This window comes from Pristiophorus japonicus, chromosome 7 (genome assembly GCF_044704955.1).
Source record: "Pristiophorus japonicus isolate sPriJap1 chromosome 7, sPriJap1.hap1, whole genome shotgun sequence".
Taxonomy (NCBI): Eukaryota; Metazoa; Chordata; class Chondrichthyes; family Pristiophoridae; genus Pristiophorus; species Pristiophorus japonicus.
In genome coordinates this window covers 167,036,652-167,059,068 of record NC_091983.1, presented here as the reverse complement: position 1 = coordinate 167,059,068, position 22,417 = coordinate 167,036,652, and the positions used below count along the sequence as shown (strand labels likewise).

At 46.7% G+C, this 22,417-nt stretch overlaps 2 protein-coding genes and 1 pseudogene across 5 annotated transcripts in view; 2 read left to right on the top strand and 1 right to left on the bottom strand.

The window, feature by feature from the left end:
• rps12 (ribosomal protein S12) overlaps positions 1–22,417 on the top strand; it is a 383,736-nt gene that overhangs the window by 272,085 nt on the left and 89,234 nt on the right. The window lies entirely within an intron of this gene.
• slc18b1 (solute carrier family 18 member B1) overlaps positions 1–22,417 on the bottom strand; it is a 131,061-nt gene that overhangs the window by 98,444 nt on the left and 10,200 nt on the right. The window contains exons 1-2 of one of the 4 annotated variants that reach the window (XM_070885540.1): positions 6,500–6,765; positions 615–730 (exon numbers count right to left, since the gene is read on the bottom strand). In XM_070885540.1, the coding sequence (XP_070741641.1) occupies positions 615–654 (40 nt within the window). In that variant the 5' untranslated portion in view covers positions 655–730; positions 6,500–6,765. Of the gene's footprint in view, positions 1–614; positions 731–6,499; positions 6,766–11,165; positions 11,228–22,417 lie in introns of those variants that run through there. The other 3 variants (XM_070885541.1, XM_070885544.1, XM_070885542.1) reach the window with 3 other exon arrangements.
• On the top strand, positions 8,017–8,252 carry LOC139267507 (U2 spliceosomal RNA; annotated as a pseudogene).

The window sequence follows — 22,417 nt, the reverse complement described above, 5'->3', positions numbered from 1 at the left end:
TGACACCTCCTCCTGGACCACGACCCCACCACTGAACATCAAGTCATAATTTCCCAGACCATCACTGACCTCATCTCCTCTGGAGATCTTCCCTCCACGGTTGCCAACCTCCTAGTTCCCCAACCCCACACAGCCCGCTTCTACCTCCTTCCCAAGATCCACAAACAGGTCTACCAGGGCAGTCCTGTCATTTCAGCCTGTTCTTGCCCCACGGAACTGATTTCTTCCTATCTCGATTATTTTTTCTCCTCCATTCTCTTCCCACCTACATTCGCAACTCTTCTGATGCCCTCCACCACTTTACGTTTGCAGTTTCCTGGTCCCAACCGTCTCCTTTTCACCACGGATGTCCAATCCCTCGACACTTCCATCCTCTACCAGGACGGCCTGAGGGCGCTCCGCTTCTTCCTTGAACGGAGGCCCATGCACCACCACCCTCCTTCGCCTGGCTGAACTTGTTCTCACATTGAACAACTTCTCCTTTGACTCCACTCACTTCCTCCAAATTAAAATGTGTTGCTATGGGAATCTGCATGGGCCCTAGCTATGCCTGCCTTTTCGTGGGATATGTGGAACATTCTTTGTTCCAATCCTACTTGAGTCCCCTCCCTCACCTCTTTTTCCAGTACATTGATGGCTGTTTCCTGCTCTCATCTTGAACTAGAAAATTTCATTTACTTTGCTCCCAATTTCCACTCTTTCACATGGTCCATCTTCCCTTCCTCGACTTCTGCAAAAACAATAGGGCAGTAATAGTAGGGGGTTTCAACTCCCCTAATATTGGGCTCGATTATCCTGGGACATTTGCGCCATTTGTTTCTCGTGCGCTGTTTTATCTGCCGTAATTATTTAATTCAAAATTTCCTCCTGGAATCTGCGCCGGCGTAACTGCTTTAGTTACGATTTTTCGAGGTTAGGTTTTTTTTTGACGTTGTGTTTGCGCCGGTTTGCAGCATTTTTCGCAGTTTTCCCAAAAATTTTAATCCTAGGTCGGCGTATCTGGCCGCTCCCGAAAAACCTTCTGGTGAGTTAACAGAAAGTAGCGCATATTGAAAAAAAAAAAAATCGGTGCTGAAAGACGCCATTGTTTTTCATCAAAGCTTTTGGAGGGAGACTCTAACACTTGAACTATCCATAACAAAGTTCAACTTTTTATACCTTTCAATGGAGTACATTGAAGTTTCTTGGATTTCTGCAGTTTTCTTATTTTTATTTTTTTACTTGCATGCCACCACCGAATGTCTTCAAGCAGGGCTGGAGGGGGGTTGTAGCGTCAGAGAATTCCACAGATTCACAACCCTCTGGGAGAAGAAATTCCTTCTCAACTCGGTTTTAAATTGGCTCCTCCGTATTTTGAGGCTGTGCCCCCTAGTTCTCGTCTCCCCGACCAGTAGAAACAACCTCTCTGCCTCTATCTTATCTATCCCTTTCATTATTTTAAATGTTTCTATAAGATCACCCCTCATCCTTCTGAACTCCAACGAGTAAAGACCCAGTCTACTCAATCTATCATCATAAGGTAACCCCCTCATCTCCGGAATCAGCCTAGTGAATCGCCTCTGTACCCCCTCCAAAGCCAGTATATCCTTCCTTAAGTAAGGTGACCAAAACTGCACGCAGTACTCCAGGTGCGGCCTCACCAATACCATGTACAATTGCAGCAGGACCTCCCTGCTTTTGTACTCCATCCATCTTGCAATGAAGGCCAACATTCCATTCACCTTCCTGATTACCTGCTGTACCTGCAAACTAACTTTTTGGGATTCATGCACAAGGACCCCCAGGTCCCTCTGCACCGCAGCATGTTGTAATTTCTCCCCATTCAAATAATATTCCCTTTTACTGTTTTTTTTTCCCCCCAAGGTGGATGACCTCACATTTTCCGACATTGTATTCCATCTGCCAAACCTTAGCCCATTCGCTTAACCTATCTAAATCTCTTTGCAGCCTGTGTGTCCTCTACACAACTCGCTTCCCCACTAATCTTTATGTCATCTGCAAATTTTGTTACACTACACTCTATTCCCCTCCTCCAGGTCATCTATGTATATTGTAAACAGTTGTGGTCCCAGCACTGATCCCTGTGGCACACCACTAACCACCGATTTCCAACCTGAAAAGGAACCATTTATCCCAACTCTCTGCTTTCTGTTAGCCAGCCAATTCTCTATCCATGCTAATACATTTCCGCTGACTACCTCTATCTTCTGCAGTAACCTTTTGTGTGGCACCTGATCGAATGCCTTTTGGAAATCTAAATACACCACATCCATCAGTACACATCTATCCACCATGCTCGTTATATCTTCAAAGAATTCCAGTAAATTAGTTACACATGATTTCCCCTTCATGAATCCATGTTGCGTCTGCTTGATTGCATTATTCCTATCTAGATGTCCCGCTATTACTTCCTTAATGATAGCTTCAAGCATTTTCCCCACTACAGATGTTAAACTAACCGGCCTATAGTTAACTGCCTTTTGTCTGTCCCTTTTTTAAACAGAGGCGTTACATTAGCTGCTTTCCAATCCACTGGTACCTCCCCAGAGTCCAGAGAATTTTGGTAGATTATAACCAATGCATCTGCTATAACTTCTGCCATCTCTTTTAATATCCTGGGATGCATTTCATCAGTACCAGGGGACTTGTCTACCTTGAGTCCCATTAGCCTGTCCAGCACTACCTCCCGAGTGATAGTGATTGTCTCAAGGTCCTCCCTGCCCACATTCTCGTGACCAGCAATTTTTGCCATGATTTTTGTGTCTTCCACTGTGAAGACCGAAGCAAAATAGTTGTTTAAGGTCTCAGCCATTTCCACATTTCCCATTACTAAATCCCCCTTCTCATCTTCTAAAGGACCAACATTTACTTTCGTCACTCTTTTCCGTTTTATATAAAATCGGTAAAAGCTTTTACTATCTGTTTTTAAGTTTTGCGCAAGTTTACTTTCGTAATCTATCTTTCCTTTCTTTATTGCTTTCTTAGTCATACTTTGCTGTCGTTTAAAATTTTCCCAATCTTCTAGTTTCCCACTAACCTTGGCCACCTTATACGCATTGGTTTTTAATTTGATACTCTCCTTTATTTCCTTGGTTATCCACGGCTGGTTATCCCTTCTCTTACCGCCCTTCTTTTTCACTGGAATATATATTTGTTGCGCACTATGAAAGAGCTCCTTAAAAGTCCTCCACTGTTCCTCAATTGTGCCACCGTTTAGTCTATGTTCCCAGTCTACTTTAGCTAACTCTGCCCTCATCCCACTGTAGTCCTCTTTGTTTAAGCATAGTATGCTTGTTTGAGACACTACTTCCTCACCCTCAATCTGTATTACAAATTCAACCATACTGTGATCACTCATTCCAAGAGGATTGAGGTCAAAGAGGAAATTAATGCAATAGTAAGAAAGGACATTAGCTTGGATGATGTGGAATTGGTATGGGTGGAGATATGAAATATCAAGGGGCAGAAAACGCTAGTGGGAGTTGTGTACAGACCACCAAACAGTAGTAGCAAGGTTGGGGATAGCATCAAGCGAGAAATTAGGGATGCATGCAATAAATGTACAGCAGTTATTATGGATGACTTTAATCTACATATTGATTGGGCTAACCAAACTGGTAGCAATGTGGTGGAGGAGGATTTCCTGGAGTATATTAGGGATGTTTTTCTAGACCAATATGTCGAGGAACCAACCAGCGAGCTGGTCATCCTAGACTGGATGGTGTGTAATGAGAAAGGACTTATTAGCAATCTTGTTGTGAGAGACCCCTTGGGGAAGAGTGACCATAATATGATAGAATTCCTTATTAGGATGGAGAGTGACACAGTTAATTCAGAAACTAGGGTCCTGAACTTAAGGAAAGGTAACTTTGACGGTTTGAGGCATAAATTGGTTAGAATAGACTGGCAAATGATTCTTAAAGGGTTGACGGTGGATAGGCAATGGCAAACATTTAAAGATTACATGGATGAACTTCAGCAATTGTACATCTCTGTCTGGAGTAAAAATAAAACGGGGAAGGTGGCCCAACCGTGGCTAACAAGGGAAATTAAGGGTAGTGTTAAATCCAAGGAAGAGGCATATAAATTGGCCAGAATAAGCAGCAAACCGGAGGACTAGGAGAAATTTAGAATTCAGCAGAGGAGGGCAAGGGGTTTAATTAAGAGAGGGAAAATAGAGTATGAGAAGAAGCTTGCTAGGAACATAAAAACTGACTGCAAAAGCTTCTATAGATATGTGAAGAGAAAAAGATTAGTGAAGACAAACATAGGTCCCTTGCAGTCAGATTCAGGTGAATTTATAGTTGGGAACAAAAAAATGGCAGACCAATTGAACAAATACTTTGGTTCCGTCCTCATGAAGGAATACAAAAATAACCTTCCAGAAGTACTAGGGGATCAAGGGTCTAGTGAGAAGGAGGAACTGAAGGATATCCTTATTAGGCGGGAAATTGATGGGATTGAAGGCCGATAAATCCCCGGGGCCTGATAGTCTGTATCCCAGAGTACTTAAGGAAGTGGCCCTCGAAATAGTGGATGCATTGGTGATAATTTTCCAACAGTCTATCGACTCTGGATCAGTACCTGTGGATTGGAGGTTAGCTAATGTAACACCACTTTTTAAAAAAGGGAGGGAGAGAGAAAGCGGGTAATTATAGACCGGTTAGCCTGACATCAATGGTGGGGAAAATGTTGGAATCAATTATTAAGGATGAAATAGCAGCGCATTTGGAAAACAATGACAGGATCGGTTCAAGTCAGCATGGATTTATGAAGGGGAAATCATGCTTGACAAATCTTCTGGAATATTTTGAGGATGTAACTAGTAGAGTGGACAAGGGAGAACCAGTGGATGTGGTGTATTTGGACTTTCAAAAGGCTTTTGACAAGGTCCTACACAAGAGATTGGTGTGCAAAATCAAAGCACATGATATTGGGGGTAATATACGGACGAGGATAGGGAACTGGTTGGCAGACAGGAAGCAGAGAGTCGGGATAAACGGGTCCTTTTCAGAATGGCAGACAGTGCTTAGTGGAGTGCCGCAGGGCTCAGTGCTGGGACCCCAGCTCTTTACAATATACATCAATGATTTGGATGAAGGAATTGAGTGTAATATCTCCAAGTTTGCAGATGACACTAAACTGGGTGGCGATGTGAGCTGTGAGGGGGACGCCAAGAGGCTGCAGGGTGACTTGGACAGGTTAGGTGAGTGGGCAAATGCATGGCAGATGCAGTATAATGTGGATAAATGTGAGGTTATCCACTTTGGTGGCAAAAACACAAAGGCAGAATATTATCTGAATGGTGGCAGATTAGGAAAAGGGGAGGTGCAACGAGACCTGGGTGTTATGGTTCATCAGTCACTGAAAGTTGGCATACAGGTACAGCAGGCGGTGAAGGCGGCAAATGGTATGTTGGCCTTCATAGCTAGGGGATTTGAGTTTCGGAGCAGGGAGGTCTTACTGCAGTTGTACAGGGCCTTAGTGAGGCCTCACCTGGAATATTGTGTTCAGTTTTGGTCTACTAATCTGAGGAAGGACGCTCTTGCTATTGAGGGAGTGCAGTCAAGGATCACCAGACTGACATCCGGGATGGCTGGACTGACATATGAGGAGAAACTGGATCAACTGTGCCTTTATAGTTTATAGTATAGTCTATAGTAGGGCAGTCTTGTTATACAACAATAAAGAGGGAATAAGTCATCTAACTGGTTCTTGAAATTATCAGCCATCTTAAAGCCTGTGTGTTTTTGGAGTCGTGCCAAAAGCAAGTGCTCTACTCGGAGCTCCTTCACAGCAAACGAGCCAAAGGTGGGCAGCGAAAACGCTACAAGGACACCCTCAAAGTCTCCCTGATAAAGTGCGACATCCCCACTGACACCTGGGTGTCCTTGGCCCAAGTGGAGGAAGTGCATCCGGGAGGGCGCTGAGCACCTCGAGTCTCCTCGCCGAGAGCTTGCAGAAATCAAGCGCAGGCAGCGGAAAGAGCGTGCGGCAAACCAGTCCCACCCGCCCTTTCCCTCAACAACTATCTGTCCCACCTGTGACAGGGACTGTGGTTCTCGTATTGGACTGTCCAGCCACCAAAGAACTCAGTTCAGGAGTGGAAGCAAGTCTTCCTCGATTCCGAGGGACTGCCCATGATGATGATGACCGAAAACATAACAGAGACCCTTCCAGAAAATCCTTTTCTCGTCTCAGATGCTGACCTGACATATATTTAAATCGGTCGCAAAGTATTCGGTGTCATTTAATTTAGATAAAAGTAGAGAGGGCAAGGAACCAGACTATGTGCACTGAGCTCCCGCAAAGCAAACACCGTCCCTCCCCCCCAAACCTCTCTACGCCATCTGATCTTGGATATTTATTGCACTCCATTTAAACACAACCTATCGTTTGGGAACATGCATTATTGGTGCGGGGCACGCTGTCGAGAGCTTCAGATACAGACCAGCAAACAAGGCAAGTAAACACGGAACAAGCGCCGCGCCAGAATTACCTTCAATTCCTGGACTTGACATGGTGGCGGCAGAGGCTTGGTGCCTGCCGCTGGAGAGGAGTGGATGCCTGCCTCTCTGTGGTGCTGTGTACCGCACTGGCCCGAGGGGAAAGCAGTCCGCCCACAACTCTCCCAAGCAGCTCCTCTCCCCACCCTTTGACGGGTTAAAGTCTCGATTTACAAGCACTAATTTATTTGCCACATTGAATCATCTCTTCGTCCTCACAATTGTCCCATTATCCACTCGATAGATCCTGTCGCAACAGCCCAGTGAATGACATGAGACACCGGAAGCCTCTCCGATTCCAATCACCGCCCATTGCACAATTGCTGCTTTGGCTCACGCTTTTGTTCACAACAGGCTGTGGTATACAATGTGAAATTACTAAAATAACACGGAACAAGGTTTGGCTGAGAAGAAGAATGAGTTCCCGCTGACTGTCTCGGAGTAAAGTTAAGGCTTATTTAAAAACCAACTGAAATCATTAATTAAACAAAAAGCACTATACCCATACACCAAACTGAAAATCAGTGTGTAAGACATGATCTGAAAATAATACAATTGTCAGGTTATTGTCGATATAGCTCCTTGCTTAACAGTGAATAAGACTCTTTGCAATGATCATCATAGGCGGTCGATCGAAGCGAGGATGACTTGCTCCCACGCCAAAAAGGATGAGTTCACAGATGTTTCAACGAAGGACTTAATATTCCAGATCCCGAACCACATCTTGAAGGGTGGAAGATGCCTGTGTGTGGATTTTGTGTGGTGGCCGTTGCACATCTGCAACGACACGGGCTTGACAGAGACACGGCCTTTATCCAGTGGCAGGGGTTAACCAGGACAACTGGAGACCAGCTCTGCTGCACAGACCTAGTGCACACACATATCGCAGTGTGGGCTGGCCTGTGCTTCTGCTGGGGCCTCGCCTCTTCTGGGCCCCGAACTCACACCTCTCATAGGCCCCGATCACATCCCTCTACAAACTCTTGCCGCTCCTGACACACATGGCTGTGGTGAAACTACAAGGTCCCTCGCCCCGCCAGCCCCCAACTCCCATCCTCATTCAATAGAGCCAACAAGACCAGAGCAAGGTGTGTGTAAGAATAAAAGTATTATTAATGATTTAAATTGATTATGTGTATGTATAAATGTTAAAAGTGTAGATTAACAGAAAGGCCTGTTTGTGTTGTGATAAAATGGAAGCCCACAGATTGCCAGCATAGGCTAAGCTTTATAAGAAACAAAATGAAAGCCCCCAGAGCTGCTGCATGGGTTTTGTGTATTGGAAAGCCATTTAAACTAATCAGGGATGGCTGAGCCAGACCAGACAGCCACATGTGTGAGGAGAGCCAATAAGGAGCTGCCCTGGAGCCAAGATCCAATCATGAGGCTTTCAGAGGGACAATGGACTTAAGGAATTTAAAAACTCAAGCCACACAGGTTGTTCTCTCTCTTGGACACACGGCAGGAGACATTCCTGAAGACCAGTTAAAACAGCAAGCCGTGTGTTCAAACCGCTTCTCGGCCTTTTGGCTAAGATCAAGTGTAGTACCGTTTCTGACCAGCCACCATGACCTCCGGGTGGTTTCTCCCTGGTCAGGAAGGTATATGCTTGCATTTTTGGAAACAGGAGGTGGGTGGGGAGGGTTGACCCATCCACCTCCACGGAGGTGTGTGGGGGGACCTGACCCATCCACCTCCATGGCACAAACCTGGTATTGCAGTACTTCCAGGAACGGTGCAGTGGCTCTAGGCCTTTTGGCTAAGAGCATTGGCGCAGAGTGATCCTTGGCATGTGCAAGGTGACCTCTGGCGTTTGTGATTTGACAAAGAATTGGAACGATTGGCTACGAATTTAAAAAAAAGCTGTGTGTTCAAACCAGCCAACAAAAGGGACGTAACGTATATCACTCATTATTATAACGTCATTGTAGCTCTGTTATAACATAAGTGACAACTGTTGGTAATGTGCATGTGTGTGTCTTTTTAAGATAACTGATCACTGCTGCGAATGTGCATATGTGTATGTTTTTAATAAATCCTTCCAATTGTTTTGAACGAATCGTCTCACTGTCAAATATAAGCCCAGAGAGATTCAGAAATCTTACAAAATTGCTGGAAAATGCGGGCAACTGGCCAGACAGCTTTTTGATGATTCTTTTGAACAATTGGAAATCTTGGGAGTTGCGATTCTAACCTGTGTTGCGATTATAATTGGAACAATTAAACGGATTGGGAATTGCGTCTTAGGGGAGTAGTCGTCTCGATAGTTGAAACTGTTTAAGTGGGGACCCACCAGTAGTTATATTCAAAAGACACAGGATGAAGGGATCGGTCATGGACAGAAAGCCAACAATAAAAAGTAATGTTGAGCTAGTTTATCAGGAGAGGTTGTCCAAAAGCTCCCGATACAAGATGCAGAAGAGTTAAGGGCACAGGCACAGCACGAGGGTAGAGCTGCATCATTTGGGGAGATGGTGAAGCTCATCCCGGAGAGAGTAGATAGGGGAGAGCTGAGATCAAAATGGGCAAACAATCTTGTGGCATTTAATGCCTTTTATTATGCCAGGAGAGATGAGGAATTAATGAGGCAAGACGCCAAAGTGATACAAGATTTGAAAGAATTGCAAGTAAAAGAGATTCAGTTAAAAGAAAGAAAGATTGAAGGTATAAAACAGCAAAAGGAAGAAGGCCCCCAACTTGTGAAGCAGTTAAAAGAGGGAGAAATACATCAATTAAGACAAGAAATTGGCCTCTTAGGGAGGCAGACCCTCCCAGTGCCAACTAGAAATAGCGAGGCTAAAAAGTAAGTTAGGGGAGCAGCAGGCCCTGGTATCCGCAGTAACACGGGGAGCCATAACAGAGACAGCAGAAGGGGAAAAGGGAGAAACAGATTGGAAAGAGGAAGGAAGTCAGTATAATCCCCAGGAGGGTGGTGTAGGATGGGATACCTTGAAGACACAAGAGCCAATCGTAGCCGTAGTAACCACTTCTTCACAACGTAATATACACACGGCCACAGTAACCATACCGACTCACGGCCCATATCTGGGGCTGACGCCACGGCATGTAGCCACGAGTTGGGGCCCATTAATGATGGGGGCGACCCACTGGAAGTTAATAGAAGATGGGCAAATTTCAGGAGGGGTCACCCTGAGTTGGAAGAGAGAGACTTAACACGAGTCCTCCTCTTGGCCTGTTCCACTTCCCTAAAAGATAATCTGCCAGAAGCAGTCCTCTAGGCTGCCGCAGTGGACAAAGCACTCATGACCGAGATCCTGAACCATTTAGGGATCTGAAACTTGGACTTAGTGGCACTGCTTAGTCAGACGAAGAAGCGCCCAGAAGAGACCCCGAAAGCTTTCAGTAATCGCCTGTCAATCAACGTACGCAGAACCAGGCACCCGCAAATGCTACAGTAGGAAAGAATCAGGAACAATTTAAATCGATGTTCCTGACCCAACTCCACCCTTGAGTTAAAACCGCCCTGGGCATAGCCATGAAGTCCACCAATCAGTGGCCAGATATAGAGACCAACGCTCAAAGAGCCTGGGAGATAGTAAAAGACCAGTTAAAGGGGAAGTCACCACCGACTGCAAATAAAACAGTGTCACTGGTGGAGGGATCTCGCAACTACCCCTTTAAGGGACAGTGCTTTAACTTTAAGAAGGTGGGCCGCCTAGCAAAAGACTGCAGCAGACCCAGACCAGCACGGAACCAAGATGCAACGCATAGCTACCTCCCAAGAGACGAATCCAAGCCCTTTGGGACAGATCAAAGATTGGATAAATTGATAACCCTTATACAAACCCAAATTGCCACGGGGAGGATGCAAAATCATTTACCGGTGCACACTCATTAGAGAGACCCATTCAAGGGTCGACCCTATGATTGGGTTCGGCCCCCAAAGATTGGTCGGATGTGGGCTTCTGATGTGATGGTAGCGGGAGACCAGTAGTCCTTGTTGTCTTAAAAAGGAGCAGACAGCAGATTATGCTTATCGATACTGGCTCAGCCGTTACCATCATCCACACCCCATACCCTGAACGGCATGCAGCGGTGGACAAGGGTTATACAACCACCGTGTATACAGGGAAGGCCACTGAACTTCAGTTGGGAGGCCTCACCTGTAAGGTCCCAGCACCTATGCTGATAACCACCCCCGACGGAAGGGGAATTTTAGGGACTGATGTGTTGGATCAGTATGGCGCAGTGATAGGTTACAATCAGGACTGTGTTTGGATGGGATTGGGAGGTAAGGCAGGAGCAATAGAAATTTCAGATGCTCACTCGGTTTTTGCTATTAAAAAGCCCTCTGAGTATGATGCTCCAGGGAGCGAAAATGAAGCTGTGGTGAAATTAATTCGGGAACACCTAGCGGTATTTGCCACGTGCAAGGATGACTGTGGAAAAATGGCAGGCGAGGAATCTATTGAGGGATCCCCCCACTCATTCACTAAACAGTACCCCATCCCAAAGGAGAGTCACCCTTGCATTCGAGACACCATAAAATCCCTAGTCGAGCAGGGTGTTCTTAGGACAGGCACTTTCACGACCAATTCACTTGCATGGCCGGTTAAAAAGCCTGATAGCAGCTGGTGACTGACTATTGATTACAGAAAGTTAAATTCTGTAACACCAGCCTTTAAGAGAAACTCCTACCATATTATCTCAAATTCTTGCTGGTTCCAGGTACTTCTCAACTTTCGACATCACCAATGGATTCTGGATTATCCCTGTTAAAGGAGAAGACCAGTACAAATTTGCATTCACATTTAAGGACCAGAGCTACACCTGGACATGCTTGCCTCAGGGGTTCCACAATGCCCCACGATATTCCACAAAAGAATGGCTGCAATTTTAAAAGATCTTTCCCGCCCTACCTGCTTGCTGCAGTACATAGACGACCTACTGCTGGCAACCGACAGCATGGAGGAGCATCGGTCCCTTTTGCACAAACTTTTGACATTGTTGGCTCAGGCGGGACTAAAGGTGAATCCCCGTAAGGCTCAATTAGTAAAATAATGGGTCACCTTTCTAGGAATGTCCATTTCTCCAGAGGGATCATCCCCCGACTCTCACAAGGTGGAGATAATATAGCGAATGCTATTATCCACTTCAAAAACAGCCCTACAATCATTCTTGGGTTTGGTGGGGTACCAAAGGAACTTTATCCCAGGTTTTGCAGAGTGTGCAAAGTCCCTGTATGATTGAATAAAACTGCAGGGTGATGACATACTCCCGGCATGGACTGATGCCCACACCCAGTCCGTGGCTAAATTTAAAAACTGCAGTGATCCCTTCTAACTCCATGCAGCCCTTCCATTTGGAGGTTGGGGCCACAGAGCAAAGCCTCACGACAGTTCTGTGCCAAATGCGAGCTGATCGATTACAGCCCATTGCATATGCGTCTCGAATCCTGCAGGGGGCAGAAAAGACGTATACCGCATGCGAGCGCCACCTACTGGCCGTCTCATGGTCGGTACATCACTTTACGTTTATTACTGGGTCACAGGCCACAATCCTGCACAGCGGACACACACCTCTGAAACTACTGATGAAACCTGGAGATTCGCTAGTTTCCTGGCAGAGTCTCAGCAAATGGATATTGGAATTTATGGAAAGAGACATTGATAACATTTCCAAATCCACCACCTTGCTGCCACAATTTCTGATCTATGAGGGGGACCCACATGAATGTCCATTATCCCTGATTAACTTTGAGACCCATCCTGTGCAGAAAGAGCCCATACAGGGTGCCCCAGATGTTTACATCGATGGATCCTCATACCATATTGAAGGATCCCATCACACCGGGTATGCTGTGCTTTTGCCAGAAAGAACTATCCAGCGAAGATGCAACAGACAGTCTTCACAATATGCAGAAATCGCCGCACTTCTAACTGCTGCAAAGGAAACCTCAGATAGACCCGTGAATATTTAGTCCGATAGTGCCTATGCTATAAACACCATGCTCTCCTTGCCCCTATACCACAAAAATGACTATTGTACAATAGACGGTAAGGCCCTGGTCCGTGGGCCCTGGTTACGCCTGCTCTGGTCATACCTTAAACAGCGATCCCCAGCCCTGCTTCATAGGAAAGGTAGCAGCCCATAGAAAAGGGGGTCCACATAGTGAGGGAAATTCCAGAGCAGACCGAGCAGCCAAGGATGCTGCAATTGATGGGGAGATAGAGGATATAGTTGTTGAGCCCTGCAATGCTGTTAGCAAGGCCTCCTCAACAGATCAACTAGATTTAAAATCCCTGCAGCAGCAATACTGGTCATATGCTTTTGTAAGCGCCTGGCACAAGGAAGGCAAACCCCTTCCTCAACCAACTGCCTGGGCTCCCAATACCATACCAGCCACTGCCCCTGACTCAGATGAGCAGCTGCTGATGTTCAAAAGAAAGTCAAACGCCTGCCCAGTGGTGTGTGTTCCACCAGAGATGGGTCAGGAACTGCTCTCCCTCTTCACTCCCACTCTACAGCAGGGCACTATTCGGCCCTGGTAACCTTCTATAAGATAGCATCCACAGCTTGGTGGCCTTCCATGAGGGAAACAATCAACCAATACGTGGCACGATGCCCACCGTGTCTGCAACACAATCCTCCCGCATGCACTAACCGAGCCTTGCTTCAAAGCGCACCCCCACCTCAAGGGCCATGGATTCACCTCCAGATAGACTTCGTTGAGCCACTTCCACAGACTCAAGGCAATTTTCAGCATACCCTAGTGGTGGTGGATCAGTTCACTAAACGGATTGATGCATTCCCCTGCCGCTCCAACACCGCAATCACAGCAGCCAAAACACTATTGAATCATGTGTTTTGTAGGTGGGGGGTACCAGTATAAGTGGATAGCGATCAAGGTTCACACTTTAGCGGTAACATTTTTATCCACCTGCAGGAAATGTTGGAGATAAAACACAAATTACATATTGCTCACCACTCCCAGTCGTCCGGAGGGGTCGAAAGGGGGAACTGGACTCTCAAGTTAATGTTAAAACAATTGTGTGCGGACCACCCCACTCAATGGGCTAACATGTTGCCATTGTGCTTAATGGCAATGAGGTCCACACCTCATAGAACAACAGGGGTCTCCCCATATCAGGCCATGACGGGGAGGCTCATGAGAACACCAGGCCAGCTAACACTAACAGGGGTAACTCCCCTGACAATGAAAACATGTAGTTCCAAGTGGCTGGAACAAGTGGTAGATCACACCGATCAGATCAATCGATTAGTGGCCACCAAATTGGGGAAGTCAAAAAGACAAATTAAAAAGTACTTTGACAAGAAAGTACGTCCCTTTGAATACAAGGTGGGAGACTCAGTAATTATTCCAAATTATGGGAAAAAGGAGTGTTATGTCTTGAATAAAGCAATGTGACTGAGTACTGTAGATGTGAGTAAGTGTGACCTTAGTCTCTTTATTCCAACTCCAGAGTGCTGGTACGGCCTGCTTATATACAATGCTCCCAAAGGATGCTGGGATCCCTTAGGTCTCCAACAGATATGCCCTCTGGTGGTGGTAGAATGCTGGTTACATAGAGTTGCATACATAACATCACTCCCTCCCAAAGTCAGTAGTACACTTATTTACAGGGTGAGACGATCTGGGGCTTTTCGTTCCCTAGTCGATCGTCTCGGTATAAATGCAGGGCAAGTGAGTCAGTTGGTTCTTCGCTGGGCTGCTGCGCAGCTGGCCTTGCTGGGCTGCTGAGGATGGTGAGTTCAGCTTCGTGGTCAACCATGATGTCGGTTGCCACTTGTGTGTGTGTCGGAGGGTCAAAGTTGGTGGTGTCCTCTTCAGGTTGCTCGTGACTGTCTGTGAATCGCAGTTTGGTTTGGTCCAAATGCTTTCTGCACGTTAGTCCATTTGCGAGTTTGACCTGAAACACCCTACTCCCTTCTTTGGCTATGACAGTGCCAGCAAGCCATTTGGGACCATGTCTATAGTTGAGTACAAAAACAGGGTCATTGACTTCAATATCACGTGACAAATTTGTGCGATCATGGTACATGCTCTGTTGATGCCGCCTGCCCGCGACATGATCATGGCGATCAGGGTGAATGAGAGAGAGCCTTGTTTTGAGCGCCCTTTTCACAAGCAGCTCGGCTGGGGGAACCCCGGTGAGCGAGTGGGGTCTACCACGGTACAGTCCGCCTGCAGAGACATTTCATCTTTGCGCCTGAGGAACGGCTTAATCACCTCCTGCATCTCCGCTGGGACAACGGACCAGCTCCCATGGAGGACACAGTTTTTTTACCAAGGACAGTAAAGGATCCTGACTGGTCCAGGTCCTGATCTGGCAGGCTGTAACAGTGGACTTTTCGTTCTCGAATGCCTCCATGACCATGCGCAAGTCCGCTGGCTGTGCCATTTCCACCCCGGTGGTGGGCAATGGCAGCCTACTGAGACCATCTGTGCAGTTCTCTGTGCCCGGTCTGTGGCGGATTACATAGTTGTATGCCGATAGCGTGAGCGCCCATCTTTTGGATGCGGGCAGAGGCATTGGTGTTAATCCCTTTGCTCTCAGAGAACAACGATATGATCCACTTGTGGTCAGTTTCAAGCTCAAACTTGAGGCCAAATAAGTACTGGTTCATTTTTTTTTTACCCCATTAAACGCACGCCAGAGCCTCTTTTTCAATCATGCTGTAGGCCCTTTCGGCCTTGGACAAACTCCTGGACCATACCTGACTGGTTGCAAGATCCCCGATTCATTAGCCTGTTGTAACACACACCCGACCCCGTATAACGATGCATCGCAAGCTGACACTACTCTTTTACAAGGGTTATAGAGGACAAGCAGTTTGTTTGAACACAACAGATTTCTGGCTTTCTTAAAGGCAGCCTCTTGTGAATTCCCCCATACCCAGACATCTCCCTTGTGCAGTAGAGCATGTAGGGGTTCTAGCAGGGTGCTTAACCCAGGTAGGAAATGACCAAAATAGTTAAGGAGTCCCAGGAACGATCGCAGCTCCATCACGTTCTGTGGTCTCGGCGCGTTCTTGATGGTCTCCGTCTTGGCGTCGGTGGGTCTGATGCCGTCGGCTGCGATTCTTCTTCCCAAGAACTTAACCTCCTGCGCCAGGAAAACATACTTCGAACGTTTCAACCTGAGTCCCACGCGATCCAACTGACTTAGAACCTCTTCCAGATTCTTCAAGTGCTCAATGGTGTCCTGACCGGTAACCAATATGTCATCCTGGAAAACCATGGTGTGAGGTACCGACTTTAGCAGGCTCTCCATGTTCTGTTGGAAGATTGCCGCGGCCGACCGAATCTTGAATGGGCATCTGTTACAGATTAACAGACCTTTTTGCGTGTTGGTGCAGGTCAGACTTTTCGAAGACTCCTCCAGCTCCTGCGTCATGTAGGCCGAGGTCAGTTCCAGTTTGGTGAACGTCTTCCCTCCAGCCAGGGTCGCAAATAGGTCGTCTGCCTTGGGTAGCGGGTACTGGTCCTGTAGCGAAAAACGGTTAATCATTACTTTATAGTCCCCACAAATTCTAACCGTGCCATCCTCTTTAAGTACCGGGACAATCAGACTGGCCCACTCGTTGAATTCCACCGGCGCGATGATGCCTTCTCGCTGCAGCCTGTCCAGCTCAATTTCTACTTTCTCATGCATCATGTACGGTACCGCCTGTGCCTTGTAGTGGATGGGTCGCGTACCGAGAACCAAATGGATCTGCACTTGCACTCCAATGCCTGAAGAAGCTTCCAATGTCTGGCTCGAACAACGATGGGAACTTGCTCAGAACTTGGGCACATGAGGCATCATCAATGGACGAAAGCACTCGGAAGTCGTCCCAGTTCCAGCGGATTTTTTCCAGCCAACTTCTGCCAAACAATGTGGGGCCATCCCCTGGCACAATCCACAGCGGGGGTTCATGTACTGCTCCGTTATAGGAGACTTTGACTTCTGCACTGCCAATTACAGGGATTAGTTCCTTGGTGTAAGTTCTTAGTTTGGTATGAATGGGGCTGAGCTTGGGCCTGTGTGCCCTTTTGCCCCACAGCCTGTCGAAGGCCTTTTTACTCATTATGGACTGACTTGCACCCATATCTAGTTCCATAGATACTGGAATTCCGTTCAGTTCAACTTTCAACATTATTGGTGGACATTTCGTAGTGAATGTGTGTACCCCGTACATTTCTGCCTCCTCAGTACGAGTCTCCAATTTAGTCTGATCCCCAGTGGATCGATCTTCCTCTGCAATGTGGTGGTTTGCAGCTCGCCTGCACATTCGCTGGAGGTGTCCCTTTGTTCTGCAACCGTTGCACACATAGTGCTTGAAGCGGCATTGATGGGGCCAATGATCACCTCCACAGTGCCAACAAGGTGTTAACTGCCTCACATTAACGATTGATGGCGTACTCTGGGTCATCTGAGGTCGGGCAGCAGCAGCCGGCGTGTACGTTCTGCCATGTATATTTCTGCTCAAAACCGACGTTACTTTATGGACAGTACTGGCCGAAGCTTCTTTACTCTGCGAAATCTGTTTGGTGTTGTCGCTGGTGGACATAAATGCCTGGGCAATCCTTATGGCTTTACTTAGATTCAGAGTTTCTACAGTCAACAGTTTGCGAAGGATTGTCTCATGGCCAATGCCCAGTAAAAAAAAAGGCTCTGAGCATTTGTTCTAGAAATCCCCCAAATTCACAATGTCCTGCGAGGCGCCTTAGTTCGGCAACATAGCTCGCCACTTCCTGGCCCTCCAATCGTTGACATGTGTAGAACCAATATCTCGCCATCAAAACGCTTTCCTTAGGATTTAGGTGCTCCTGGACCAGCGTACACAATTCTTCGTAGGATTTCTCTGTTGGTTTTGCCGGAGCTAGGAGATTCTTCATGAGGCCATAGGTTGTTGCCCCAGTTAGGAGGATCGCCCTTCGTTTGGTAGCGTTCTCGTCCCCTTCTAGCTCATTGGCCACGAAGTATTGGTTGAGTCTCTCCACGAAGGCCTCCAAATCGTCCCCTCTGAGAACTTCTCAAAGATACCAACTGTTCTTTGCATTTTCGCGCGGTTGTTCGTTACCTCGTCGCCAATTGTTATGCTCACAATAAAGGATGAAACTGAGTACTTTGTACAATGAGCAAGCGTGACCTTAGCTCCTTTAATGTGACTGCAGAGTGCAGGTACCTCATGGTGGCCTGCTTCTATACCGTGCTCACAAGGGATGCTGTGATCCCTTGGGACTCCAACAGGTAGGCCCTCTGGTGGTAGTGTAATACAGGTTACAAGGGGTTAAATAGATAACAGTAGGGGTCTGCCTTCCTCGTACCAGGTGCTGACAACAGCATATGACCAGTTTTGCTGCTGCAGGGATTTTAAATCTAGGTGATCTGTTGGAGAGGCCTGGCTAACAGCATTACAGGGCTCAACAACGATATCCTCTATCTCCCCATCACTCGCAGCATCCTTGGCTGCTCTGTCTGCTCTGGAATTTCCCTCACTATGTGGACCCCTTTTCTATGGGCTGCTACTTTTCCTATGAAGCAGGGCTGGGATCGTTGTTTAAGGTATGACCAGAGCAGGCATAAACAGGGCCCATGAACCAGGGCCTTACCGTCTATCGTACGGTAGTCATTTTTGTGGTATAGGGGCAAGTAGAGCATGGTGTTTATAGCATAGGCACTATCGGACCAAATATTCACAGGCCTATCTGAGGTTTCCTTCACAGCAGTTAGAAGTGCGGCGATTTCTGCATATTGTGAAGACTGTCTGTTGCATCTTCGCTGGATAGTTCTTTCTGGCAATACGACATAATATCCGGTGTGAGGGGATCCCTCAATGTGATATGAGAACCCATCGATGTAGACATCTGGGGCACCCAGTATGGGCTCTTTCTGCACAGGATGGGTCTCAAAGTTAATCAGGGATAATGGACATTCATGCGGGTCCGCCTCATAGATCAGAAATTGTGGCAGCAAGGTGGTGGGTTTGGAAATGTTATCAATGTCTCTTTCCATAAATTCCAATATCCATTTGCTGAGGCATGGACCATCCGGTTTGTACTGGTCCCACCTCCCCCAGAACCGGTTCCAATGTCCCAGAAATTTGAATCCCTCCCTCTTGCACCATTCCTCAAGCCACGTATTCATCCTAACTATTCTGCTATTTCTACTCTGACTAGCACGTGACACTGGTAGCAATCCTGAGATTACTACCCTTGAGGTCCTACTTTTTAATTTAACTCCTAGCTCCCTAAATTCAGCTTGTAGGACCACATCCCGCTTTTTACCTATATTGTTGGTACCTATATGGTGTCCTTACTCGAGTATCTTATCGATTTTGTCAAGACCCATCGGACAAAGTTTGAGGACTTCGAAGAGCTAGGGATTAAGCTGTGTGGCCACAACGAGTACAATTCAGCTCAGAGGCACATCCGGGTATGCAACCGCCGCTATGACGGTGGAGATGCTAAAAGCACCGTGCTGTCAGTCAAGGAAAAATTCTAAACTGAAGTGTTCCTTGTCATCATTGATCAACTAATCAGTACCGTGAAAGACCACCTTGAAGCATACAAGAAAATCAACTCTAAGTTTGGATTCCTGTCCAAGCTAGCCATTCCCTCGACTGATGAGATCATGCAAGCCGCAGCAACTCTTGCCCGCTCCTATCCCACAGATATGGAACCTATGATTGAAAGTGAATTCATCCAGTTTGCTAGCTTGGTGGCATCCTAAACAGAGCTTCAAACCTCAATTTGTGTCAAACAAACTAAGTCAGCAGAGCTGAGAATGTACCAATTCCTCCATACACACACCCTCACCCAAACCTTTTCTAACATTGAAATAGTTCTTCGGATACATCTGTTGGAGATGGTATCAAATTACAGTGGTGAGCGGTTCTTCTCGAAGCTAAAACGCATCAAGGATGAGGTCAGGAACCGAATGGGACAAGATCGACTTAACAGTCTTTCAATCATGAGCATCAAGAGCGAAGTACTGAGAGGACTTGACTTCTCAAAAATCATTGACAAATTTAGCCGACTGAAAGTTAACATGCACTTACAGCAAGCAATTTGAAAAGCAAATGATATATTGGCCTTTATTACAAGAGAATTTGAATATAAGGGCAAAGACTTCTTACTGCAATTATATAGGGCTCTGGTGAGACCACATCTGAAGTATTGTGTATAGTTTTGGTCACCTCACCTAAGAAAGAATATACTTGGCAAAGATGGAGGGCATCGAAGGTTCACCAGACTGATTCCTGAAATGTGGGGATTGTCCTATGACTAGGCCTATATTCTCTAAAGTTTAGAAGAATGAGAGGTGATTTCATTGAAACATACAAAATTCTTGCAGGGCTCGACAGGGTAGATGCAGGGAGGATGATTCCCCTGGCTGGGGAGTCTAGAACCAGGGGTCACAGTCTAAGAATAAGGGGTTGGCCATTTAGGACTGAGATGAGGAAAAATTTCTTCACTCAGAGAGTGGCGAATCTTTGGAATTCTCTATCCCAGCGAGCGCCGGAGGCTCAGTCTTTGAGTATATTCAAGACAGAGATTGACAGCGGGACATTTGGAAAAGCATGATTCAATCAAACAGAGTCAGCATGGTTTTATGAAAGGGAAATCATGTTTGGCAAATTTGCTGGAGTTCTTTGAGAATGTAATGAGCAGGGTGCATAAGGGGGAACCAGTGGATGTGGTGTATTTGGATTTCCAGAAAGCATTTGATCAGGTGCCACATAAGAGGTTGCTGCACAGGATAAAAGCTCACGGGGTTGGGGTAATATACTAGCATGGATAGAGCATTGGCTAACTAACAGAAAACAGAGAGTTGGGATAAATGGGTCATTTTCCGATAGGCAAACAGTGACTAGTGGAATGCCGCAGGGATCAGTGCTGGGTCCTCAACTATTTACAATCTATATTAATGACTTGGATGAAGGGAATGAGTGTAATGTAGCCAAGTTTGCTGATGATACAAAGATGGGTGGGAAACCAAATTGTGAGGAGGACACAAACAAATCTGCAAAGGGGTATAGACAGCTTAAGTGAGTGAGCAAAAAATTGGCAGATGGAGTATAATGTGTGAGGTTATCCACTTTGGCAGAAACAATTGAAAGCAAATTATAATTAAAATGGAGAAAAATTGCAAAGTGCTGCAGTACAGCGAGACCTGGGGTCCTTGTGCATGAAACACAAAAAGTTAGTATGCAGGTACAGCAAGTAATCAGGAAGGCAAATGGAATGTTGGCCTTTATTACAAGTGGGAGAGAGTATAAAAGCAGAGAAATCCTGCTACAACTGCACAGGGTATTGGTGAGGACACACCTGGAGTACTGCATACAGTTTTGGTCTCCGTATTTAAGGAAGGATATACTTGCATTGGAGGCTGTTCAGAGAAGGTTCACTAGGTTGATTCCGGAGATGAGGGGGTTGACTTATGAGGATAGGTTGGGCCTATACACATTCGAGTTCAGAAGAATGAGAGGTGATCTTATCGAAACTTATAAGATAATGAGGGGGCTCGACAAGGTGGATGCAGAGAGGATATTCCACTCATAGGGGAAACTAAAACTAGGGGACATTGGGCTAGAATTTCCCTAACCTGTTTTTCTGGCTCCCTCACCCGAGGTGCGCCGCTTTTGTCCGCCTTCAAGCGTGCCGAAAAAAGACCTCCGTATTCTGGCCACTCCCCAGCCTCTCCTCGGTCGTGGTGCAGCGTGGCCCAATGGATTGGGGGTGGAGCCAGGTCCCGGCGCTGAAAACAGTGCCGGGACCTCTGCACATGCGCTAGAGTCTGCACGCATGTGCAGTAGCTCCTGGCAGGCCTTTTCTGCAAATGTGCACTGCAGGCTGTGTGGGAGGCGCCCGAAGCATGCCATCCCTAGCCTTGGCCGAATGGGCTCCCTCATCGGCGGTCAGATTGTGCTCTGCAGGCTGTGTCAACTCTAACCTGATTGTAAAACTTCTGAAGAGTTTCTGGGGGTCTGGGTTTGTAACTCTCGACCAGATGAACCGGAGATTCATGGGGTGTTTGATGCCATGCCAGGCATCAGTCTAGACGTGCTTCGAGGACTCTGAAGGAGTTTGTGGACCATTGTCATCAGCAAGTGGTCATCACCAAAACCCTCCAAGATCAGAGCCCCAAACGTGAAGCCTGGCCCTCTGTGAGCGAGGACGGGAGTAATTGCGTTGCGCAGGCAGCCCATTAAATGGCCCCGATAGCTGGAACAGATGCGCTTGAGCGGAGGGAACGTCCACTGTATTTTGGGCGAACAAGATCCTCAGGATACTGAAGTCCAAGAGGCAGGCTCCAGACCTTTGAGAGGATTTGTACCATTTGATCAAAAGGGTACTCCCTCCTCTCTCCCCCCTCCTCCCTCCTCCCTCCTCTCTCCTCTCTCCCTCCTCTCTCCTCCCTCCTCGACCTCCCTCCTCTCTTTCCCCCCCCCCCCCCCCCACAGCCCCAGCTGAATGGGTTCCCTCATCGGCGGCTCGCTGCATTCCTTAAGGTAGGACTTCTATTTTTTTATTATTTACTGATTGATTTTGGTGCTTTAGGTGCAGGGTTCCTTATATGTTTTTATTTATTATTTATTGATTGCTTATTACTTTGGTCTTGGTGCTTTAGCGGCAGAGTTCCTTCTATTTTATTTGTTAATTAATTGCTTATTACTTTTTGTGCTTTGTTTGGTGCTTGGTGGTGCTTTAAATGTAGTTACTTGCACCGATTGCTTAACTGTAAGTAAGGTCTTTCTGTGCGGACAAAAGTGGACACATATGCTGCCCTAAGTTAGTTTAGTACAACTTTTTTCTGGCCAAATTGGCATAAATGGTGTAAGTGGCTGGGAATGCCCCATTTTGAAAAAAAAACTGACCTACCAAAAAACCTAACTAACTCACTTACACTGGCGCAAATTAAATGGCCATATTTGCAACT